This window comes from Hypoxylon trugodes (assembly GCF_022578975.1).
Source record: "Hypoxylon trugodes strain CBS 135444 unplaced genomic scaffold F4822scaffold_3, whole genome shotgun sequence".
Lineage (NCBI taxonomy): Eukaryota > Fungi > Ascomycota > Sordariomycetes > Xylariales > Hypoxylaceae > Hypoxylon > Hypoxylon trugodes.
In genome coordinates, this window is record NW_026250018.1 from 2,340,163 (window position 1) to 2,359,296 (window position 19,134).

The window sequence follows — 19,134 nt, forward strand, 5'->3', positions numbered from 1 at the left end:
GTGATATTAGTTAGCTGAAGTCTTCATGCTGGCGCCTTTCAGTTGATTAATCAAAGCATGACGTCTTCTAAACTAGGTTATATTGAGTATCTTATAGATAAACTATCAGCTTCGTGTTGGGAAGATAGCAACTCAGATATTGGTAAGTCATGTCTTAAGTGTACCTAGGGCAGAACTTTTGAACAAGGAGACATATGTCGGGCTCAGTTTGCATATAGATCAGTAATTGCAAAGTAACCCACCTGATATCCCAGTATCAAAATACTCATGCGTATAGTTGAAATTATGTTGTGATATATCATACCCACTGCATTTCTTCTCTTCATACTCAGTTTAGTACTGGTGCGTTGAGGCAGAGGCGTGTTCTATGGCATGAGTAGATCGAGAGTGGAATCATCCAAGAATAGTAGAAACCCTAATCTCTAGAGCTTGGTTGCTTTAACTACATTGAGATTATTAGCGCTCTTTGCTGTATTAGTCCGGTGATGCTAATAATTAATATCAAACCGAGGGCATAAGCTAGATTATCATTCCTCATAACAATGCTAAGCTTAAGTAATACTGGACGCCCGAAGCTGTCCTCAGTTTATTTATTTGGTTATTCACTTCATATTATTAACCAAAAGGCCAAAAGGGTTTCTAAACCCCGGCTATGTCGCTCAATCGCTGCTAATTTTCGCATGCTTAAAGTACTTCATACCGACCCAGGCCACAACAACCCAGACCCAGGCCATAATACAGGTCAATATAATCAATGCTGGGTAATACCCGATTATCGGTAATGTCGGGTCATCCTCGAGCTCCGGGGGTGCATACGGCGTCGTTCCTACATCCCAGGCCCAGCTCCAGACATTTAGACAGGATCCCATTCCTATTACGAACACGAACCACGTTACTGTTAGAACAACCCATCCCCACCACTCAGTCTCGCTGTAGTCGTGATCCTCGTGCGCCGCGGGAAGTGGGCTAGCTGTCAAGCCCTGGAGTGATAGCGGCGACTTGGCATGTTTGACCGAACGTCGCCGCTGTATAGAGCCATTTGATCCACGATTCGGGAAGTAAGAATCCGAGCCGGAGGATAATGAAGAGAGCTCGGGACGAAGGGGAGAGGGAGCTCGGATAGGTAATGAAAGAGCATCCTCCTCGTCCGTTGTAGATGTATATGAGATCGTCGGACTCGTCATTTGCGACTCGCTCTCGAAGGCCTGCAATGACGAAACCGGGGCAGCATCTCTCCTAGCATAACCATCCATAGAGGGTCGGGGGGTTACGTCCGAGATCCCCAGGCCATAGCCCTCGTCGGCCGCCATCGGTTGCGGCTTAGGAGTCGTTACCGGATCGACGGCAGGTTGTAAAGCTACGGACGTATCAATAGCTAGAGGCTTCATCTCCCGCCTCTCTCGTGCCGCGCCCCGGCCCAGGAGGGCAACTTTCCGCAACGACCCCTTTCGCTTCCTAGTCTTCTGTTGTTGGGAAATAGCGGCGAGTGCTCGAGGCGGTCGACTCGAAGGATCTTGATTTGCATCTGCATGTCGCGATTCGTTTAGGCTCGCTTTGCTATCGGAAGTGCGCAAGAAAGGAAACTTAGACAATATGCTACCTCCAGAACCACTTCTTTTGCGGCCCCCTGCCGTTATATCCGGTGATGGCGTATTAGCTGCTTGGCTTTGTGTTTGGATTGGAGGTACGTTCTCCATTGTTTATCGGATTTCGGGCTTCGCTGTCCTTCAAATCGGGGGAGTGTCGTTACGTTTCCCATCGTGTCTTATCGAGTAAGAAGATCCATTGAAATTAAGCGACCGTTGATTTTCATTACACATGCGAATTGACGTCTTCTTCGCTAAAAGGCAAAAGAAGGGGAAACCCCCGCTTTCAATGTGTTAAGTTTCCCTCCGGATTTGTAATATGCTGGGAATTGAACGAAGGTGGTGGAAAATCGTAAAGTGAAAGTCGTGGATTCTCGATATTTTGGTGTAGGTAATGTACCTGGAAGTTGTCAATGGAAGGATAGCGTGTGTAGCGGCTCTTTTTGGCGTATCCGACAAGCCCCTCGGTGCCTTCCGCAGAGAATTAAGCTTGCTGGCCAACTCCAAAACACGCCAATGAAATAGCGATGTGGTTTGTGCACTTTCTTCGGTACGTGAAACTACCTATAGTCTGGGGCATACGTAGGGGTAAAGGAAGTAGAGTAAATGTATATAGCTAAGAAACTTTAGCGCATCTTATCCGCTAGGCAAAGTCAATTCATGCGACGTCAACAGCGATTGAACCAACTGAACCAACTCAATTTATCCTCCACATTCCCGATTTCCATTTTGGATATTAAACCACTAACTGCATACGACTCCCGAAACGGGAAGAAGCACACACACACACACACACATCAGCTCCGATCTTTTTGAGACAGGAGAAACGAAACGAAACAATTCCAGACCCAGACCCATCTCTATCTATCTAATCTGTACCTACATATGGAACCGAGATGAGGTCGACACTCCAGCGTGTCCAATTATTATACGGGAATACATTGCCGACGTGGGTAACAAAGTAACAAAGTAACAAAGCATTTGGTCCCCGTTCTATTTTATTTATCCTTCTAAATCGGGATAAGCGTCGAATTGGTCGGGGATGGCTCCTAGCAGCCGTCCACCACCTCCAATATCTATCGTCGCTCCTACTATCCAAACACCCGACGATCACGATTACGACTTCGACGGTGACGAAGACGGTCGGAGCGATACTAATTATTCATCCTACGAGGGTAATAGCCTACTCACACCCAATCGCGACGCTTTCTACGATCCCAATCGCTTGTCCCCTGTAGCTCCAACTTTCCAGAACAACGACTTCTTTCTAAGTCCCAACATGGCCTCTAGCTCAGGCGGTCTCAACGAGAATGCATCACCAATCGATATCCCTGGCTCGTCCAATGGCGGCGCCGCCCCGAATCCCTTCAATTTCCAGACTCAGATAATATCTACCTCCCCCGTCAAACCCAACGTCGGTCAACGTCGCGGTCACAAGTACAAACACTCGAGCATCAGCGCCCAGCACCAGATATTCCAAGAACCACCTCCACGACCACCCCTCGCCTTACCTCGCGATCTGCCCATACCCACAGTAAGGGAAGCATGGAAGTCAATGTCAAAAGACCAACGACGACGGTTATACTGGTGTACATGCCACCTCTTCATCGCCATATCCGTATTCCTCTCCGCCCACGGGTCCCTAGCCATGACAGCCCTCTCCCACCTAGTATTCTTCGACGTCGGGTCCGCACTAATCTGCGTAGCCGTCGACGTATTCGGGAACTTCGAAGTATGGAAACGAAGCAGCATCCGCCATCCCTTCGGCCTCGAACGCGCCGAAGTCCTCGCCGGTTTCGCGCTTAGCATTTTCTTAATCTTCGGCGGTTTCGACCTCGTCAGTCATAACTTGAAACATGTGCTTGAGGGTAAAGGTGGACATGCTCCGCATCACCCCGATCCACATGAGGAGGAGGGTCCGAGAGTGTCGCCTGGAGGCCTGGATATGGCGAGTCTGGCGGCTATTGTGGCGACGTTGGTGAGTGCGTATGGGTTGAGGAATCATGCGAGGATTAGTAAGGTCATGCGCGTCAGTTATCTTGCTAGTCTACCCAGTGTCCTGTCGAACCCGTTCCACTTCCTCACATTATCTACCTCCGCGCTCATGGTACTCCTCCCGCTCCTCGCGATCCCGGTCGACGGTCTCCTCGACAGCGCGGTCTGCGGACTCGTCGCTATTGCTATGTTCGCGCTTGGTCTCCGACTGGCTATAGCCCAAGGTCTCATGCTACTCATGAGCTATGGCGGTCGTTCCGGCTCAGGTAGTCCGGGCAAGAATAAGGATATCGGAGTCGCGGATGTGGTACGCGAGATCGAGGCTGAACCAAGTGTGGAGAGGGTCGAGGAGGCACAGTTCTGGCAAGTGCATTATGGCCTCTGCATGGCTAATCTCAAGCTCTCGGTAGCTAGAGGTTGTGACGATGCGACGTTATGTCGACTGCGTGCACGTATACAGAATCTTGTGCAGAATCGTCTTGGCGAGGGGTATGGAAAAGGAGGGAGTTTGCGGTGGGAAGTTAGTCTGCAGATGGGCACGACGAACAGATTTTAATGAACGGCGCTTTTTTATTGAGGGTGTGTACATTACGGTCGGTCTGGATCATATCATCGGCGGTGTTTGGTGTTGGCGTCTGCTAGATTCATGTTGGCGGGCAAAGACGAAAACAAAACTTAGACGAGACAAGATCGGGGGAGGGAGGAGAACCGGCGCCACGTATACATTTTGGTCCCTTTTTGTATATATCTTTAAGGGGTGAAGACACTGTACATATCTTTACTAAATACTTCAAAACGAGGGGAGAAATATAAATACGGCATTTCTCTTATATCTAACAGGGAGCTTAGGGTATGAAGTGAGCATACATTGATACTTTAACGTCGAAGGTTTGTTGTTGTAAACGATGGGCAACGGTGAAGTACTAGAGGAAGGATATTTCAAGGGCAGCGAATCTAAGTTTATAGTCCACCTGTTCATAGGGAGTATACACCCCTATGCATACAATATTAGGTTAGGTGACATTCTCATACAAAAACCCAGGGTCAATGTGAGTGTATGCAGAGCACCCATTCTAGGTACGAAATCCTAAAGCGCTTACCATAGATACATATGTGTACTTGGTTGAATAATTGTCTTCACATGAAGGTACCATAAGAGCACGTGGATAAGAGAGGAGGGGAGGGTGATGTCTTGTCTTTCAACCTTGATGGACAACACACTCGGCATATACATGAGAATATCTCACTTCTGTAAGGTAGTATATTATCCTAACTACCAAAGAAGCAAAGTATATACGCTAATAGCGAAGTACGTGAAGTACAACGCGATTATTTCGCTATGTATGCTCGTTTGAAGCATCTCTTCGAGGAATGATGCGTTCTATTTCAACAACAGCACCAACAGCATCGAATCTTTAAGAATACCCTCTTCCGTATAACATTCCACAGAACTGTAATCCTTAACCTTCCACCTGTGCTCGAAATTCCGCATGGACTAATTCCACGGCACCATGATTGAGAGCTCTCCAATATTCTTCCAGCGACCTGCCTAACTTTGCCGGCCATCCATTCTGGCGCGCGATAGCCGTATGACTGAGCTCGATGAAGCCTTCATTCTGGCGTAAGAATCTCTTGTGCCGTCTTATTAGTGCCTTCGCTCTATAATATGTTTGACCCCAATAATCATCATTGATCGCAATTTGGGTATTGGGGTTTGATGCGCAAAACCTCCGAATATGTCTCTCGAAACTCTGTAGTTCGTATAGTACATCATCCCAACGTCGTTGGTCGAGAAGTATAGCCAAGGCAAGTTTCGGGTCCAGATAAGGGTTTATCTGGGGCATAGAATCGGGATCGATCCGGAAGTATGATTGTAGGAAGGTGAAGTTATGATGCTTCGGACGCTCGACGAACCACGACTCGTCGTCATCCGAGTCGACAACTTCTTCGCCTGTATCTGCAGCAACGTCCGTTTCTTCGGGATCATGTGTAGTATCATCATTGTGGTCCTCTCCATCGGGATTATCTCCTGGGATGGGCTCTTGAGACTGTATGATGGTCGAAACGAAGTGAACCACGTCGTCGAGGGTGCCATTGTCGTATGCACCGCGGATTTCTGAAGTATCCGAGGCGTTATCCCAAAATTCGCCTCTTAGGAGACTGTCCATGACCCTTGGCAGGTTATGTACGCGTATGCTCTCCACGGCAGCCGGATGGAGTGGTCGACTAAAAGAGTCGACGGAATGTTCACGTTGACTGATATGATACCGCGGGCATTTCTGAGTGAGCTCTTGCGGTAGAATCCGGACGCCGGGCTGTAAGTGATATTTTGAAATGACGTCGCCGCATAGATACAGAAGCGAACCACGGCACATGGGGCATTGCATGTGTTTTTCTCCGGCGCACCAAGGTTTCTAGCGTTGGGTCCATTTGATGATGCACGCCTGGCTGAACTTATGGTTGCAAGGAAGAGTTACCATCTCCGAAGAAGGGAATTCAAGGTAGCAGATAGGACATGTTTCATGTTCCGATGCCTGGTTTGGTGGGTGTGCGTTTTGGTGAGTATGGGGTGCTAAGTTTGTGTTTGCCATCGCTGCGTTCTTCTCTTTCCAGCCCGAGATTATGTATCGATATATACGAGAGTAGACAGGAGCCAGTAAGTGAAGAATCTAATTTACCGATAGTGCTTGGTATATTGTTATAGGACAGTGGGGGAAACCGGATAGATTATGATGTGTACCTAGGCAACTAGCAGTAGAGGGAATTTGATGAGAATGTTATGTGAATTAAGGCTGTTCGTGTATTATACATGGCGTAATGATTTAAGAGGAGTTGGAAAGAAGATAGGTTTTCTTGACTCTGGGACTGTCCTTCCTTCGTCTTCGTCGTTCTTGCATACATTGACCGAACCGGCCGTTTGATCTTACCTCACGAGCAGACCTACCGCCTCTTTACAATTCAACTAAAACTTGGATTTGAGTCTACCTCCTATGTGGCCCATGTTGCTCCTACCTTTAACAGCGCTCTCACCATTTCATGCTAAACAGTCAACTTGAGATAGAACTAACCGTACGAAGCCACCCGAGTAGTATTACCAATGCGTGCGTATTATGGTATCTTTCGCGGCCTAGGGAGGAAGACACTCCAGACAATAGAACCATGGGCTCGTATAGTAGGCGATTGCAAAGCCCAATACAAGAGACCAAATTTGCTAATCTTGGTTATCATTTGGGGAGTTCCAATATAGAATATGGTCGTACTGATTTCGTGCAGGTGAGCCAAATCGGGCTTCCCGGTTCCTATTACTGACGTGCTGCTGATATCTCTAGGCTCATACTGCGAATATAGCCAGAGTAGTTGAATTGATTCGTGCCATTAAGAAACGAGGTCCATAGGTATAAGCGTAACCCGTACGTGAACGTTCGAATCAGATCCATTGGCGTTGGTGTTACCTATGCGGCATTTTTTCTAAGCCGTATTCACACTGGCCTCTTGTGAAAGAAAACCATCCGAAGGCTGGCGTTACGGAGTATCGAACTTCGGAGATGACCTCGTTGACAAGAGTTTGACCGTTTTAGTAATATCGGCTGCAAAATATGGATTAAGACAATGCTGACGGTTGATCAATCGCAAAGGTACATTGGCTATGCGTTATAATTTCTCGTCAAAAAGAAACCGAAGACTTGATCTTCTGTACTCCTTATGTGTCTCCTGGGTTTCTCATCCTGCGACCAGAGAGGTTCGTTTACGATTCCATTAAAGGACCAGAGCAGGTAGAATAAAACGCAAGAATAATGCCAGTTCAATGCGACCACGTTCGGGCCTTGTTTTTGGGTCGGCTTATGATATGACGGAGGCTGTAACGATACCTTGTAACCAGTACGCAGACGCGGACGCCACTGGCCGAGTCACCGCCGGTTCAAGTTGACCTGACCTGACCTGGCCTGACCTTGGGAAGACAGACAGGTCGCATTCCCAATTTGTGCCGTAAGCGATGAGGTAGATTTTTTCTTTCGTGGAACTTGGAGGGATTTGTGGAAGGAATTGAACCAAAGTTTCGTTTATTTGTTGTACATGAGGTAGGTGGTTAAGTAGCGGTCAAACGATACCCCGAGCTATTTTATTTTATTATTTTATTTCATCTTATGGTGGTGCATTTCATTGATGATCTGACCTTGCGGAAAAGGAAATTGGTTTCACTCAAGTATAATCAGATGACAATGAGTGGTTCTGGTGGAAGAAGAGGAGATGATGGAGGAGTGGAAAGTGGCGTTGATTTTTTTCCTCTTTGTGGCTCATCTAACAGGCATGTATTACTTAGAAGTATCTATTATCTCATCCTATAGATAAAAAGTAGATAGATACATGCATGATAGAGCTCTGAGTTTGTCTCTAAAGCCCGCGGTGACGGCATTAGTGTGGGTGGTAAGCTACATGTATGTGCCGTATGTAGGTGGTAAATTCCATCTTCGGATACTTCACCTAATCGAGCTTGTATTGTATGATTGTGTTGAATCAATATCGTATCGTATGTGTTGGAATTGCGCCCTGGATAACGTGGCACAGCATCACCATCAACGAACATGAAGAAACTCGTTTGTGTCGGAGCTTGCTATCTTGATACCATCCTCGAGTGAGTCTTCCCCTCGTTGCATAATAAGCATGACCTGACTCAGATCCCCATCTCACGCACGAACATCCGTATGTAGTATACCTCACTACCCGGGCGAGGATTCGAAATTACGTGCAACCAATCTACAAGTTCGTCGTGGTGGCAATTGTCCTAACACACTCGAGGTGCTCCAGCAGCTCCTGAGGGAGCAGGACGGTCATGATGTCAAACCCTACTTGATATCTTGTTTACCTAGTGCCGACGCACCCGCGACGAGAACCATAATAGATTCGTTTGGGTCGGGTAGCCTCGTCGACTTCGCAAGATGCATCTTCCGCGCGGATCACAGGGATCCCGCGAGTAGCTATATCCTACGCAGCGAAGCCACCGGGAGTCGCACCCTCGTCAACTACAACGCCCTACCTGAGATGACGATCGACGAATTCATCGCCGCTGCCAACGAGGTCGGCGACGAAGCGTGGTTCCACTTTGAGGTACGCAAGCTTTCTTTGTCTACTATCCAACCAACCCCTCCCATCCATCCATCCATCTATCCAGTCACCCCATTTTGGGGCATCGTGAACTACTACTATAGGAAGATGCACCGATCTAGACTTTAACTTACCCCAAGACATGACATGCACAGGGACGGATTCCTGAGACGACGTTGCAGTGCATTCGGTATCTGAGGCAAACTTTCCCCAGCACCAAAGTCAGCGTCGAGGTCGAAAAACCGGGCCGAGAGGGATTAGAAGATCTGGCGGCTGAAGCGGACGTTGTTTTCTATTCGCGGAGCTGGGCTGAAGTGAGTCAAATCATTTTTTATTATTCCTTTCCCTTTCTCCCCCTTGCTCATGCGAGGCCGGCTGTAGAGTGCACATACGTACATACCTTAGTTTCGTTTTCCTGGGAAGTTTTTTTTTCTTGAGAGTAAAATGAGTTGACGATTAACAACCCGGATCCCCAGAGTAAGCGGTACGAGGACGCTCGAAAATGCTTGAGTGCCCAATCGGGCGTGGCCCGGCAAGCGTGAGTTGCATTGGATCCCCCCCAGTCGAGTCGCTAAACGAGAAAAAAAAATAAGTTGCTGCAGCACAAAAGGGAAAGCGGTGCGCTGATATAATCTTTCTTATGTTTCTCTCTTGCAGGTCTCTCCTCTTGTGTACGTGGGGTGCGGACGGTGCATCGTGTCTATCACTTCCCAGCCAGAAGGCCGTGTCTTGCCCGGCTACCTTGCCTGGACAAACCATTTCCGTAGTGGAGTATGTTAGACCGCTGGCCGAGCCGTTGTTACTATACTACTTTGCTGTCGTCTCCTGCAGTAGTACCAGCAGCTCTGAACCGGGTTTCTTTTGTCTAAGTATCATCATCGCTAGTTTCGATTGATTTCCTCCTTGATGTTATTGGAACGTAAGTAATCAAGGAACTCGTTAGGCTAACGAAAATATATCCCTGTGGTTAGCACCGTGGGAGCAGGTGGTACGTGTCATATTTTCATTTCTACTCCCTAGTTTTTCGATGATCTTCAATTTCACTCCGAATATGAAGTAAATTTTTCATTTTTTTTTTTCTTCGCGCGAACCTTGGAAATTATGAATAATAGTGTTAGATGGTTAACAAACATGTCTTCGATAATGTAGACACCTTCATCGCCGGGATTCTATTCGGGCTGTTGTGCCACCGCGACGATTGGAATACCGAGGAAAAAGTCCAGTTTGCTGTGCAGCTTGCTACGTGCAAGGTGCAACGGGATGGATTCGACGGTGTTGGGACCCAGGTGTTGAAAGCGTAGCGCTTAGGAGTGGCGGCGTCTTGATGAAACTCGGACGGGATGATCGGTTATGAGATGTGACTAGCGAGAAGAGAAACGAGCGAGAGGAGCGAGCCGTGGTCGTGTGACAAGGTACTATTTTTTTATTTTTTCTTTCTTATTTTCCTTTTTTTAATAAAATATTATTTTAATTCCTTCTCCCCGGACTCGCCTTGTGCCAACTTAGACACACGAGATTTATTACCCTCGGGCGTCCTATCCTGGGAATGGGTCTACCGAACACGATAGGTTTTAGAAACATTTAAGTGTGCAAGTTTGCATAGTTCGGACGCAAAGCAAGAAACCAATCCATTAAAGGGCTTGCATGGGTCGATGACTCGTAATGGACCATTATCCCATATCCGGGGGGTGGAGATGGTGGGAAGGGACCCCATCCCTTGGATTGAACAAGAGCGGCGTTATTATTATTACATTACCATAGTACGTACTGTATATTATATTGTTAAAGGAAGGCCGATGTATGTCCTGTACTATCCTATCCTGTCCTCCTGTCCGGTTCGGCTTAGACGTGGAGAAGGGAAGGTGAAAAGACCGGCCGAGACTGGGGGAGACGATCGTTCTGCAAAGGAATCCTCGAATTAAATGCTAGTAAGTAATAAGGTGCAATGAGCGGTGAAACTGTGGATCAATGGTGTGTGAGATGGGCTGGATGGGGTTGTGTTTTTTCTTCCTCTGGTATTGGTAACAGGTAGTGTAGGGGAATAAAAAAAAGGGGAGAATGGGGAAAGGATGGTCCTGGCAACGAGTAACAGTCTAAGTCCGTTGAGCGGGTTCTGTGTAAATAATAGTAACATTAGACGGGACAGGGACGATTATTGGTCCTTTTCCACTGTAACGCCTTGCTACTATATCGGTAGCACATCCATTTACGTATTCCTACCTACCTAAAGGTACCCACACCTACACACACGATTACGATTATTCAGGTTTGTGCGTTATACATATAAGTGTTAGATCTGTCGCATCCACCCTCACCCCTTCTTCGGCATCCATGCGCGCGAAGGAAAAATATGCCCTTGTGGACGCCGGAGCCGCTTTCCCGTACTCCCAAAGTCTGGACCGCCGTAAATCGTTCATGAATTGGGCAAATATGATGGCACGATGAGTCGTATCGAGCGAATTTCCGACGTGGGATTGGCTTGTTGCAGAGCTGACACTGACACGAACAAACTCATTCATAACCGGCTCACGGGCCACTAAGTCCACGACCAAGATCCTTTCCTTCTTGATGAACAACCCCCTAATGGAAAATCAAGCTAGAATAGGCTCTGCCCGCCAGTGGCTGTTTTTCTAGAGTTGCATATTGCGCATTTCCTTGCGGATGTTGAGAAGCCGCATCGATACAAATTGCACAGGTACATATGTAAGGTAGGCTAGGGCAATGAGTGGTCAGTCGAACAGTTGCTGTCCCGGTTGGGTTTGAGTAGCCTATCATGTTTAGTACCGAAGATTCCTCCCTAAAATCTACGTGCCTCATCTAAAACCGGCGTCTCCATGTGAAGTTCTTCGATGAGTTGGATGGATGAATGTGGGATGGGTTGCACTCCTGTTTCCACACTACCTACCTAATACGTAACTATGATATTGCAATGTACAGCGAGCTACAAGCAGCACTGGACCCTACATGGAGGCATGGAGGTAGAGGTAGGGAGTGCTCCGGAGGATAGGCAGCCGCCATGGGTATTGGCTAGCCTCCTTGGACAACGATAGTCATGACGCAACCACTTTGTCTAGTGTAGTTTGATATTGCTGTATACAAGTATAGTATAATATCCGGGGTCACAAGTCATTCGATGGGTTCCATGTCAGCACGTACGACGACTACATGTATGTATGTCTGGTATATCGAATGGTAAGTGATCCTACGCGCGCTCAATGATATGCCGTTGAAATGATGATCAATCACCTTTAGAGGAACTCTTCCGGGCGACAGGTTCAGGTTTGTTGAAAGGCTTGGGGCGTCTCGGCTAGTGTCGACAATAACTTCCTGCGAGGGAGAAAGGAGAAACCCTCCTTTTTAGGTATTATTAGATTGGATCACGAAAACCACAATTTACTTTTCTTTCCTTTTTGTTTTCCCCATCACTCGTCAATTAAACGTGCACGAAGGACGCGAGAGTGTAACAGCATGGCTACCTAGTCAGGTAGGTATTAAACCATCTCGTTTGTGTATATCCGTTTCGAGTTGGATGCGACAAGAATGATATGTCGGTGGGAAGTTTTAGATTCCTTCACCCACTTAGGTTCTAATATTGGTTTATGTAGATTACCCCCTACGTAGACAAGTACTTCGCATATGCTGACGGGCGATGCGCTGGGCAGGCTTGTGGAGGAACGGACGCATTGGAACCTGTTTGATTGTTATTGATTGCTGGCCCTGGAAACGAAGTTTTGCTTCCGTAGCAGACTACTAGGCATCCGGACTTCGTGCCCGATCCCTCCCTGGCGCAACGTTGTCTAATAAGTCGACATGCCTAAGATATATGAGCTTGGTATTTAGTCGACGATGAGTTGTTTAGTCGCCTCTGGGATTAACGGTAATCGTGCCTTATTCGGGTCTGACGCATAAGATACTCAAAACACTAAGTATGGGGGATAAGCCTAGAACATATTGGCGGTTTAGTTGCTACCTAGGTATGAAGAGTCTAGCGGAGAAAAGTGCCTTTTAGCCCTTAAAGGGTGTTACGCCGAAAGCTCAGCTGTGGCTCGGGTGGTCGAGAGCTAGGTACGTGGGTATTACATCGCATACTACCGAATACAAGGTATCTTAAGAGAGGTTAAATGCGAACCCGAGTCACCAAAAAATGCTGCTGCTAATCATTGCCGATGGTCATTTGATCCAAGGGTGACGACCGGTTAGCTTCAAGCTAATAGTTCACCTCGGAGGTTCGTCAGCCTCCTTTTAATGAAGGGTGCCAAGATGCTAAAGTATGGAAACTTCGTCAACGAGAAAAATAAAAAGCCTGTCTGTAGGTGGCATGGCAGCCATGGTCGGGGGACCCATCTACGGTGGACAGCATGGGCGAAGTCGTCGGATCCACTCACCGGATGTATGCCGTAACCACACATAACCATACATATTGGCCATACAATAGGATCTAAGGCCTCCGTGGATGGTGGATGCGCTTAATTAACTAAACCTTACATACAAGGTGTGGAAACGGAGCTGCGCTTCCTGAGCGCAAGGCAGGCTGAAATTAGAGCAGGAAAGGAAGTCGAATACAATGTACTAATGTATTTCTTATGTAGGTACTTTATTTACCTAGTAGCATCTAGGATCGGAACCTCATCATCACATCGGAATATGGCTGTACCCGAGGCCTTTCAAAGTAGGTAGCTAGGTACCTAGTATAACGCTGTAGCCTGCAGGGTACCCTCTAAGGATGGCCTCCGTAGGTAGGGATGTAACCCTCTATGTGTGTCCTGTTAGTGGATGGAAAGTCGTTAGCAATCACAGACGATCTCTCTACCGCGCCCTGTTGCTCGAACCCCCACAGGGAGACGGACAGGTCACAGCAGGGATCGACTGATAAACCTTGTAAGATCTAAATCAAGTGGTCTCCTAACTTTCCAGCCAGCCAGGGGGTCTCGGATAGAGCTTTACTGTAAAAAGAAATCGAAATCTTCCAGAGAATTCTGCTGGGTTGGTAGTTTTTGACAAGAAATCCGGAATCCCTCCCCAAAATCCCATCGCGTCACTTGATGAAGATCTAAGTTGCCGTGTATTATGTGTACGCATCCACCCCTCCATCCATTCATACGTACACACTCGTGGCTGATGAGTATTTACACTTTATGTAAAATGCCAATGCCACCATACAATATTGTGGCATCGGCAACGCGACTTGCCGCAGACAGACATTGCAGACATTGCCTGCTGGTTGCAAATAATACATAATACCACGGCTACGAGCCAATGTAATCATCTGACCTACATGGCAGTATGGACGGCGTGGCACGAGGGATCAGCATGTAGGTATTGTATTTGCTGTGTATGTACATATAGTATGTGCTGGGACGGGTGGGATGGGCGCTCTAAGCATTGATATCGACCATTTTATTGAATCGTGACGATGACGATAGTGGAGTTTGGACCTGTAAAAGGGAAATAAAACACTGCATTTGTACATTACATATGTAAGTACTGCATAACTTCGACATCGTAAGTGACGCCTCTTGGCCCCTGATCGCAACGCCACACATTTTAGTTAAATTTCATGTTATGAAGAGAGGAAGAAAAAAATAAAAAGACTGGATTAGCGCCAGCCCTGGTCGAATCCACAGCTGACGACTTACGTATGTAGGTAGTGTATGGGTAGGTGGTATTAGTGGTATTAGTTATTACCTTACAGTACCTAGATACCTAGTAAACTAGGCGGTTCGAGGCTTGAGCCTGTAATTCGGCCGCACAGATCGTCTCCGGGCTTACCTTAGGTGGTTTGGACCGCTTCAGTTAGCAACGTAACCACGTTCGATGAAGTGGAATCCCTATCGAGACCCTGAAGGCCTAACGGCGTGCCATGACCCATCACTTGTAAAAAGTTGGCTGGCCACATCAAATACGATGCTCAACACACAAATCCTACTACCACTATATGACACTACTGCTCAGGGCTTGCTGACATGGTGACTTTTTCAACACTCAATTCGGGGTTCACAGGGATCGTTCAAATAGGTACCTCGTTTCGGCCTTTAAAAGGGTGTCAGTACTTTTTGCAAGTATTAGTGTATTTTAATTTAAAGAAAAATAATAATAAAAAGGTTTCCCGGTTCGACATGCATAAGGCCACATATGAGTCTTGTTTCACCGAGGCTCATTTTTAACCCTGTGGTGGGTTTCTGCTCAAATGTGACTTGCGACCTAAAATGCAAAGCCTTTTTTTTTCGATCCCGCAACGAAACAGTCGTATGCAGGTAAGCTATGGATATATGTATGGGTTGTATGGGTAGCTTAGCTAGCTAGCTTTGTGTCGGAGAAGGCGATTGATTGACTGATGTTAAGTTATTGGTGTGGGACTGCAAGAATGGTAAAATCACGATCTCTGACTCGCAGAATGCTTGCATCAGTCTTGGATCAGCGTCATCCATCCCCGGCAAAGTTGGACAAGGAGACCCTTTTTCAATACAGTCGAAAAAATAGCGTTGCTGACCGAGGCATAATAATGTATGCATACCTTTACATGTACATATGTGTATGTATGTGAGATATATTATCGGAGTCCCACTGTCTTTGAATATCCATACCCATACCCATATCCATATCCATGAATATCTAGGCAGACAGGGCTAAGGAATCGTCTGCTCGACAAGCCGCTTACCATAGGCGGTGCGACATCCAACTACTATATTGGACGATACCTCGACAATCCCGGGTGGGTGTGCTACGCTATGTAGGCTAGATGTTGGTTGATCAGTGGTCGTGAATCGTAGGGTAAGACCCAGCATCAGCAATCCCGGATTGAACCCCCTGAAAGAAATCTGGTTGGTCGGGACGGGTGTCGCGTTGTAACTCATAGCAAGCCGGCAGACGGCTCCGTTGATGAAGGAAATTGGCCTTTGAATTGGGCAGCTTGTTTCTTCTAGACCGGGATTCTTCCACCTGCCTGGGGCCTTGGGGCTTTGGAGTTAGCGGCACCAAGCATGGAGGGTTTCATTCTGCACACTATGTACGCACTTGCGCAGACACATACATACATACACACTACTACGCATAGTACACATCGTAGTACGCATGTACGTAAATATACACTTCGGACAAGAGGCTAATAGGGCCGTGGAGGAGGATGGTGATGATCGGTGGCTGAGTGCGAGATACTACTTAGTACCTACTTGGTAGCTAAAACAACGGTTGTACTTTTTGATTACGACCTTGATTGACACAGCTGCATTTGTTACGATGCTTCGGATTGACCAAATCTGTACCGGGCGGCGAGAAGGTCGGTCTCTTCCCCGTTCTCCTTCTCCTTTCCCCTCCACCCCTCCCCTACCTGCGTAGGAACAAAAACAGCTCCAGCCAGCCACGGCTGTTGTGTCGGGTATGAGTATGACCGTACGTATGACCGAAATGTGTATGCGTATATTAGTGTAGTGTATTAGTGTGTAAGAAGGGTATGGATATTGATACCTTATCGAGTGAGTGGAATGTTTAAGTCCTGGGAGCCCTGTGATCTGCATTTTACTACTACGACTATGTATTATTCCCCGTGGAAAAGCATGTGCGGAGTGAGCGGATTATGTGCACTGAGTTGTCGTTGTTTGAGATAGAAAAATGCCACCTATTAGCCCATGCTATATCCACAATGTGGAGGGATGGAAGGATGGATAAACAGCTAAGATCCATGAAACTGGATGTAACCGAACACATTAATAATAACACAAGGAAGCTAGGTATGCTAAGCATGTAGTTTGTCTTAGTCCTAGGCGCTCAAAGATTCTAGCCACTTGACTGGAAATAGTATTATGTAGAATAGGGAAATAGGAAAACCCGCCCTGAATGGTCGAATTTCAAGCTCTATGCATACAATACTAGGTACGTATCTACGTAAGTACTATGTATATCAGGTAGTATATGCAACTTTTAGGTGCCGCTAGGAAAAGGCCGTCATCGAAGCTATCACAATTTTTACTGTTTTTACTATTGACTGCTACCTTAAAGAGGGACTCGACGACACGGCATATCCACATCATTTGATATATCGATTTTTTAACAAACTTAAAAATAATCTACTACGCACTGCTGCTACGTACTATGTAAGGCGTTATGTAGTGCCCGTGCGTTCGTAAGCGGAACGCATATACATAGTACGTTATACCTAATAAGTACAGAGTTGCTTGACAAGTGGTCGAGGTGGAGTTTCAATGCTCGAGGCGGCGTAAAGTCTCCTTCTTTAGCGAGTGGCTATATGATACAAATATCCCGGATATTATGTGTATTATGTATTCGTAGGAAGCGCAATATTAGAATAAGGTGCAACAAATGGTCTTCTTGAAATGGAAGAGGCAGCCCGGAGTACCTAACTGGTTGTCTCTTCATTCCACAGTTAGGTTCAATCCATACCTACTGTACCTACATGTAATCTTCCTCTTTTCTCAGGGGGGTTTTAGGGGTGCGAGCTACTTAGGGAAGGCAAAGGAACACACGCATGGTTAAGTCACCGGAAAAGTGCCCTACTGCGCGGGCGGCGGGTCTTACGTCTGATATTACAAAGTACATACATACGCTGCTACATTATAGACCCCGGCTCTAAGAAAGACAGCTTAAGCTCTGATCCAATCAACCTCTCCGAAGATTTCTTTGCTTAGATGGGGTTCTTAATCCAACCATCACAGGTACGATCTCGGCCAAGTCAATAGCATGATGGCTTCGCCTACCTTAGTATAAGAGTAGTACGAAGTACGATGGTACTTCTGCTGCGGAACTACCTAGGTACAAGGATTCCCTTCTTTTGTTCCCTGTACACTATGTGCGCATGCTACCGTCGAGAACCGAAAAGAGCCCTTGTTTGAAGCTTAGGAACATATACTATGTATTTCTTCGAGACGTACGCGTTCCTCTTACATACCGAAAGGGACCCTTGTGCTATACAATATTACCTACATAACGTATACAACGTATACTTATTGGCCACGACGGTTTTCGGCCAACAGATCGCAAGGAACACACTAAGAGAAGCAAGGTATCTTTCGGGTTATGATCGTTTATGCTCCGGCAGGTTGTGAACGAGGAAATGGACTAATTTGACAACATTAATCATTGTTTGGTTCAACCCCATGATGCCTTAAAACTTTACACGATGTAAGGTTGGTAAGAAAAGAAAGAGAAAAAAAAGATCTAGCTTTATTAATTGGTGTACACTGGAGTGTGTGGTTAACAAGCATACCAACGTGCAAACATGAGTTCGCCTCCACGTACTCCCCACACATTCCGCCAAATCTCACCCCTTTTCTACTCCCATACCCTCCTAGGGAAAGCGTTTCATGTCTTGGCGCGGTAGCCAATTTTGCGGCCTGGAGAGGAGCCTGGGCTGCTTCGCGGCCCATGCACATGGTCCATCTGCATGGTTTGTACCTACCGGGCAGGCTAATAGCACCCTAATGGTACATAGTAAAGCGGCTATGGAGCATGTAGTAGCGACAATTTAAAGACCCCCTCGGGTTCGACTAACACGCTATTGGCCCGGCGGGCTGGCTGGTCTTTCGTGCCCTCCGTCGGCAACAGGGGTTTACATGTACTCTAGTACAGTACTTGTATGTAATGCCATTATCGAACCAGTCATGTTCTCGCTGCCCAGGGTTACCTTACCGATGGAACCGCTTTGGATTCGAAGAAGCATCTGCTGGATCTTACCGGAACAGTTAACTCGTTCTTGTTATAGGTACGTATGTACGTACTATATGGACTACATGGCATGGCTCTTTCAATCCCTGGTAAGGTCAGTCGCCTCGTAGTAAAAGCGATTAATGAATTGACACGCCCCCTTTTGCCTTCTAACATCCACTCCCCCTCCCTAGAACAACCATGTAATGTCATTACCCTATCGACAACAATCATCAAGCAAGGCTCTGTTACCGGCGCTAGGATAAGCACACATCCTTTCCCCATCCCAACGCACACACCCGTCAATTTTTGCTCACGTTCTACAAATCAGCACACCCCCTTTTCCCATCGCCCCAACTCCACCTTCGTTTACGCCGCAGAGGACGGTACGGAAAAGGCAAGGCGATGGGGGCCAAGGATTACTGCTTCAGGCGCTTGGTGCCCTTTGTCCTTTTTAGATGTCGTTCACGGTCGAAACCCGCTCCTTTGACCGCCCACCTACTTGGAATATACCTTGCAGCAAGCAATAGGACATTCAAAGAACTGCAACCTAGTCTAGTCCACTACGCCAACGCTGCTGCCATCACCATCCGCCCATCCCCAGTTATCAACACAATGAAGGATCTCTTTTTTAGACCGATCAGATCCCTGCCAGAACCATATGACGCAGGAAGAAAAAAATAAAACAGCTAGGCGGGAACCGTCATACAAGTGAAGCAGACACGCGCAGACACGCACTTACATGCATACATGCATACATCCACACATACATACATACACATGCCAAACTAGA

The 19,134-nt window shown here is 47.0% G+C and overlaps 5 protein-coding genes across 5 annotated transcripts; 2 read left to right on the forward strand and 3 right to left on the reverse strand.

Moving 5' to 3' along the window:
- Nucleotides 1-320: 320 nt before the first annotated feature.
- On the reverse strand, nucleotides 321-1,999 carry F4822DRAFT_395907 (uncharacterized protein). The gene has a single exon (XM_051457472.1). The coding sequence runs from the start codon at nucleotides 1,695-1,697 to the stop codon at nucleotides 660-662; it is 1,038 nt and encodes a 345-aa protein (XP_051316969.1). The 5' UTR covers nucleotides 1,698-1,999; the 3' UTR covers nucleotides 321-659.
- Nucleotides 2,000-2,292: 293 nt separating this feature from the next.
- Nucleotides 2,293-4,563, forward strand: F4822DRAFT_395910 (cation efflux family-domain-containing protein). Its single transcript, XM_051457473.1, has one exon. It carries the CDS (start codon nucleotides 2,629-2,631, stop codon nucleotides 4,135-4,137), a length of 1,509 nt encoding a protein of 502 aa, XP_051316970.1. The 5' UTR covers nucleotides 2,293-2,628; the 3' UTR covers nucleotides 4,138-4,563.
- A 478-nt stretch (nucleotides 4,564-5,041) lies between these two features.
- F4822DRAFT_427048 (uncharacterized protein) lies at nucleotides 5,042-5,749 on the reverse strand (the record flags this gene model as incomplete). The annotated part of the gene is made up of 1 exon (XM_051460669.1): nucleotides 5,042-5,749. One exon carries the CDS (start codon nucleotides 5,747-5,749, stop codon nucleotides 5,042-5,044), a length of 708 nt encoding a protein of 235 aa, XP_051316971.1.
- On the reverse strand, nucleotides 5,613-6,534 carry F4822DRAFT_395912 (uncharacterized protein). Its single transcript, XM_051457474.1, has one exon. The coding sequence runs from the start codon at nucleotides 6,170-6,172 to the stop codon at nucleotides 5,996-5,998; it is 177 nt and encodes a 58-aa protein (XP_051316972.1). The 5' UTR covers nucleotides 6,173-6,534; the 3' UTR covers nucleotides 5,613-5,995.
- Nucleotides 6,535-8,046: 1,512 nt separating this feature from the next.
- F4822DRAFT_177290 (Ribokinase-like protein) lies at nucleotides 8,047-9,691 on the forward strand. The gene is made up of 5 exons (XM_051453364.1): nucleotides 8,047-8,214; nucleotides 8,291-8,687; nucleotides 8,840-8,998; nucleotides 9,161-9,222; nucleotides 9,342-9,691. The coding sequence occupies exons 1-5, from the start codon at nucleotides 8,165-8,167 to the stop codon at nucleotides 9,577-9,579; spliced, it is 906 nt and encodes a 301-aa protein (XP_051316973.1). The 5' UTR covers nucleotides 8,047-8,164; the 3' UTR covers nucleotides 9,580-9,691.
- Nucleotides 9,692-19,134: the final 9,443 nt, after the last annotated feature.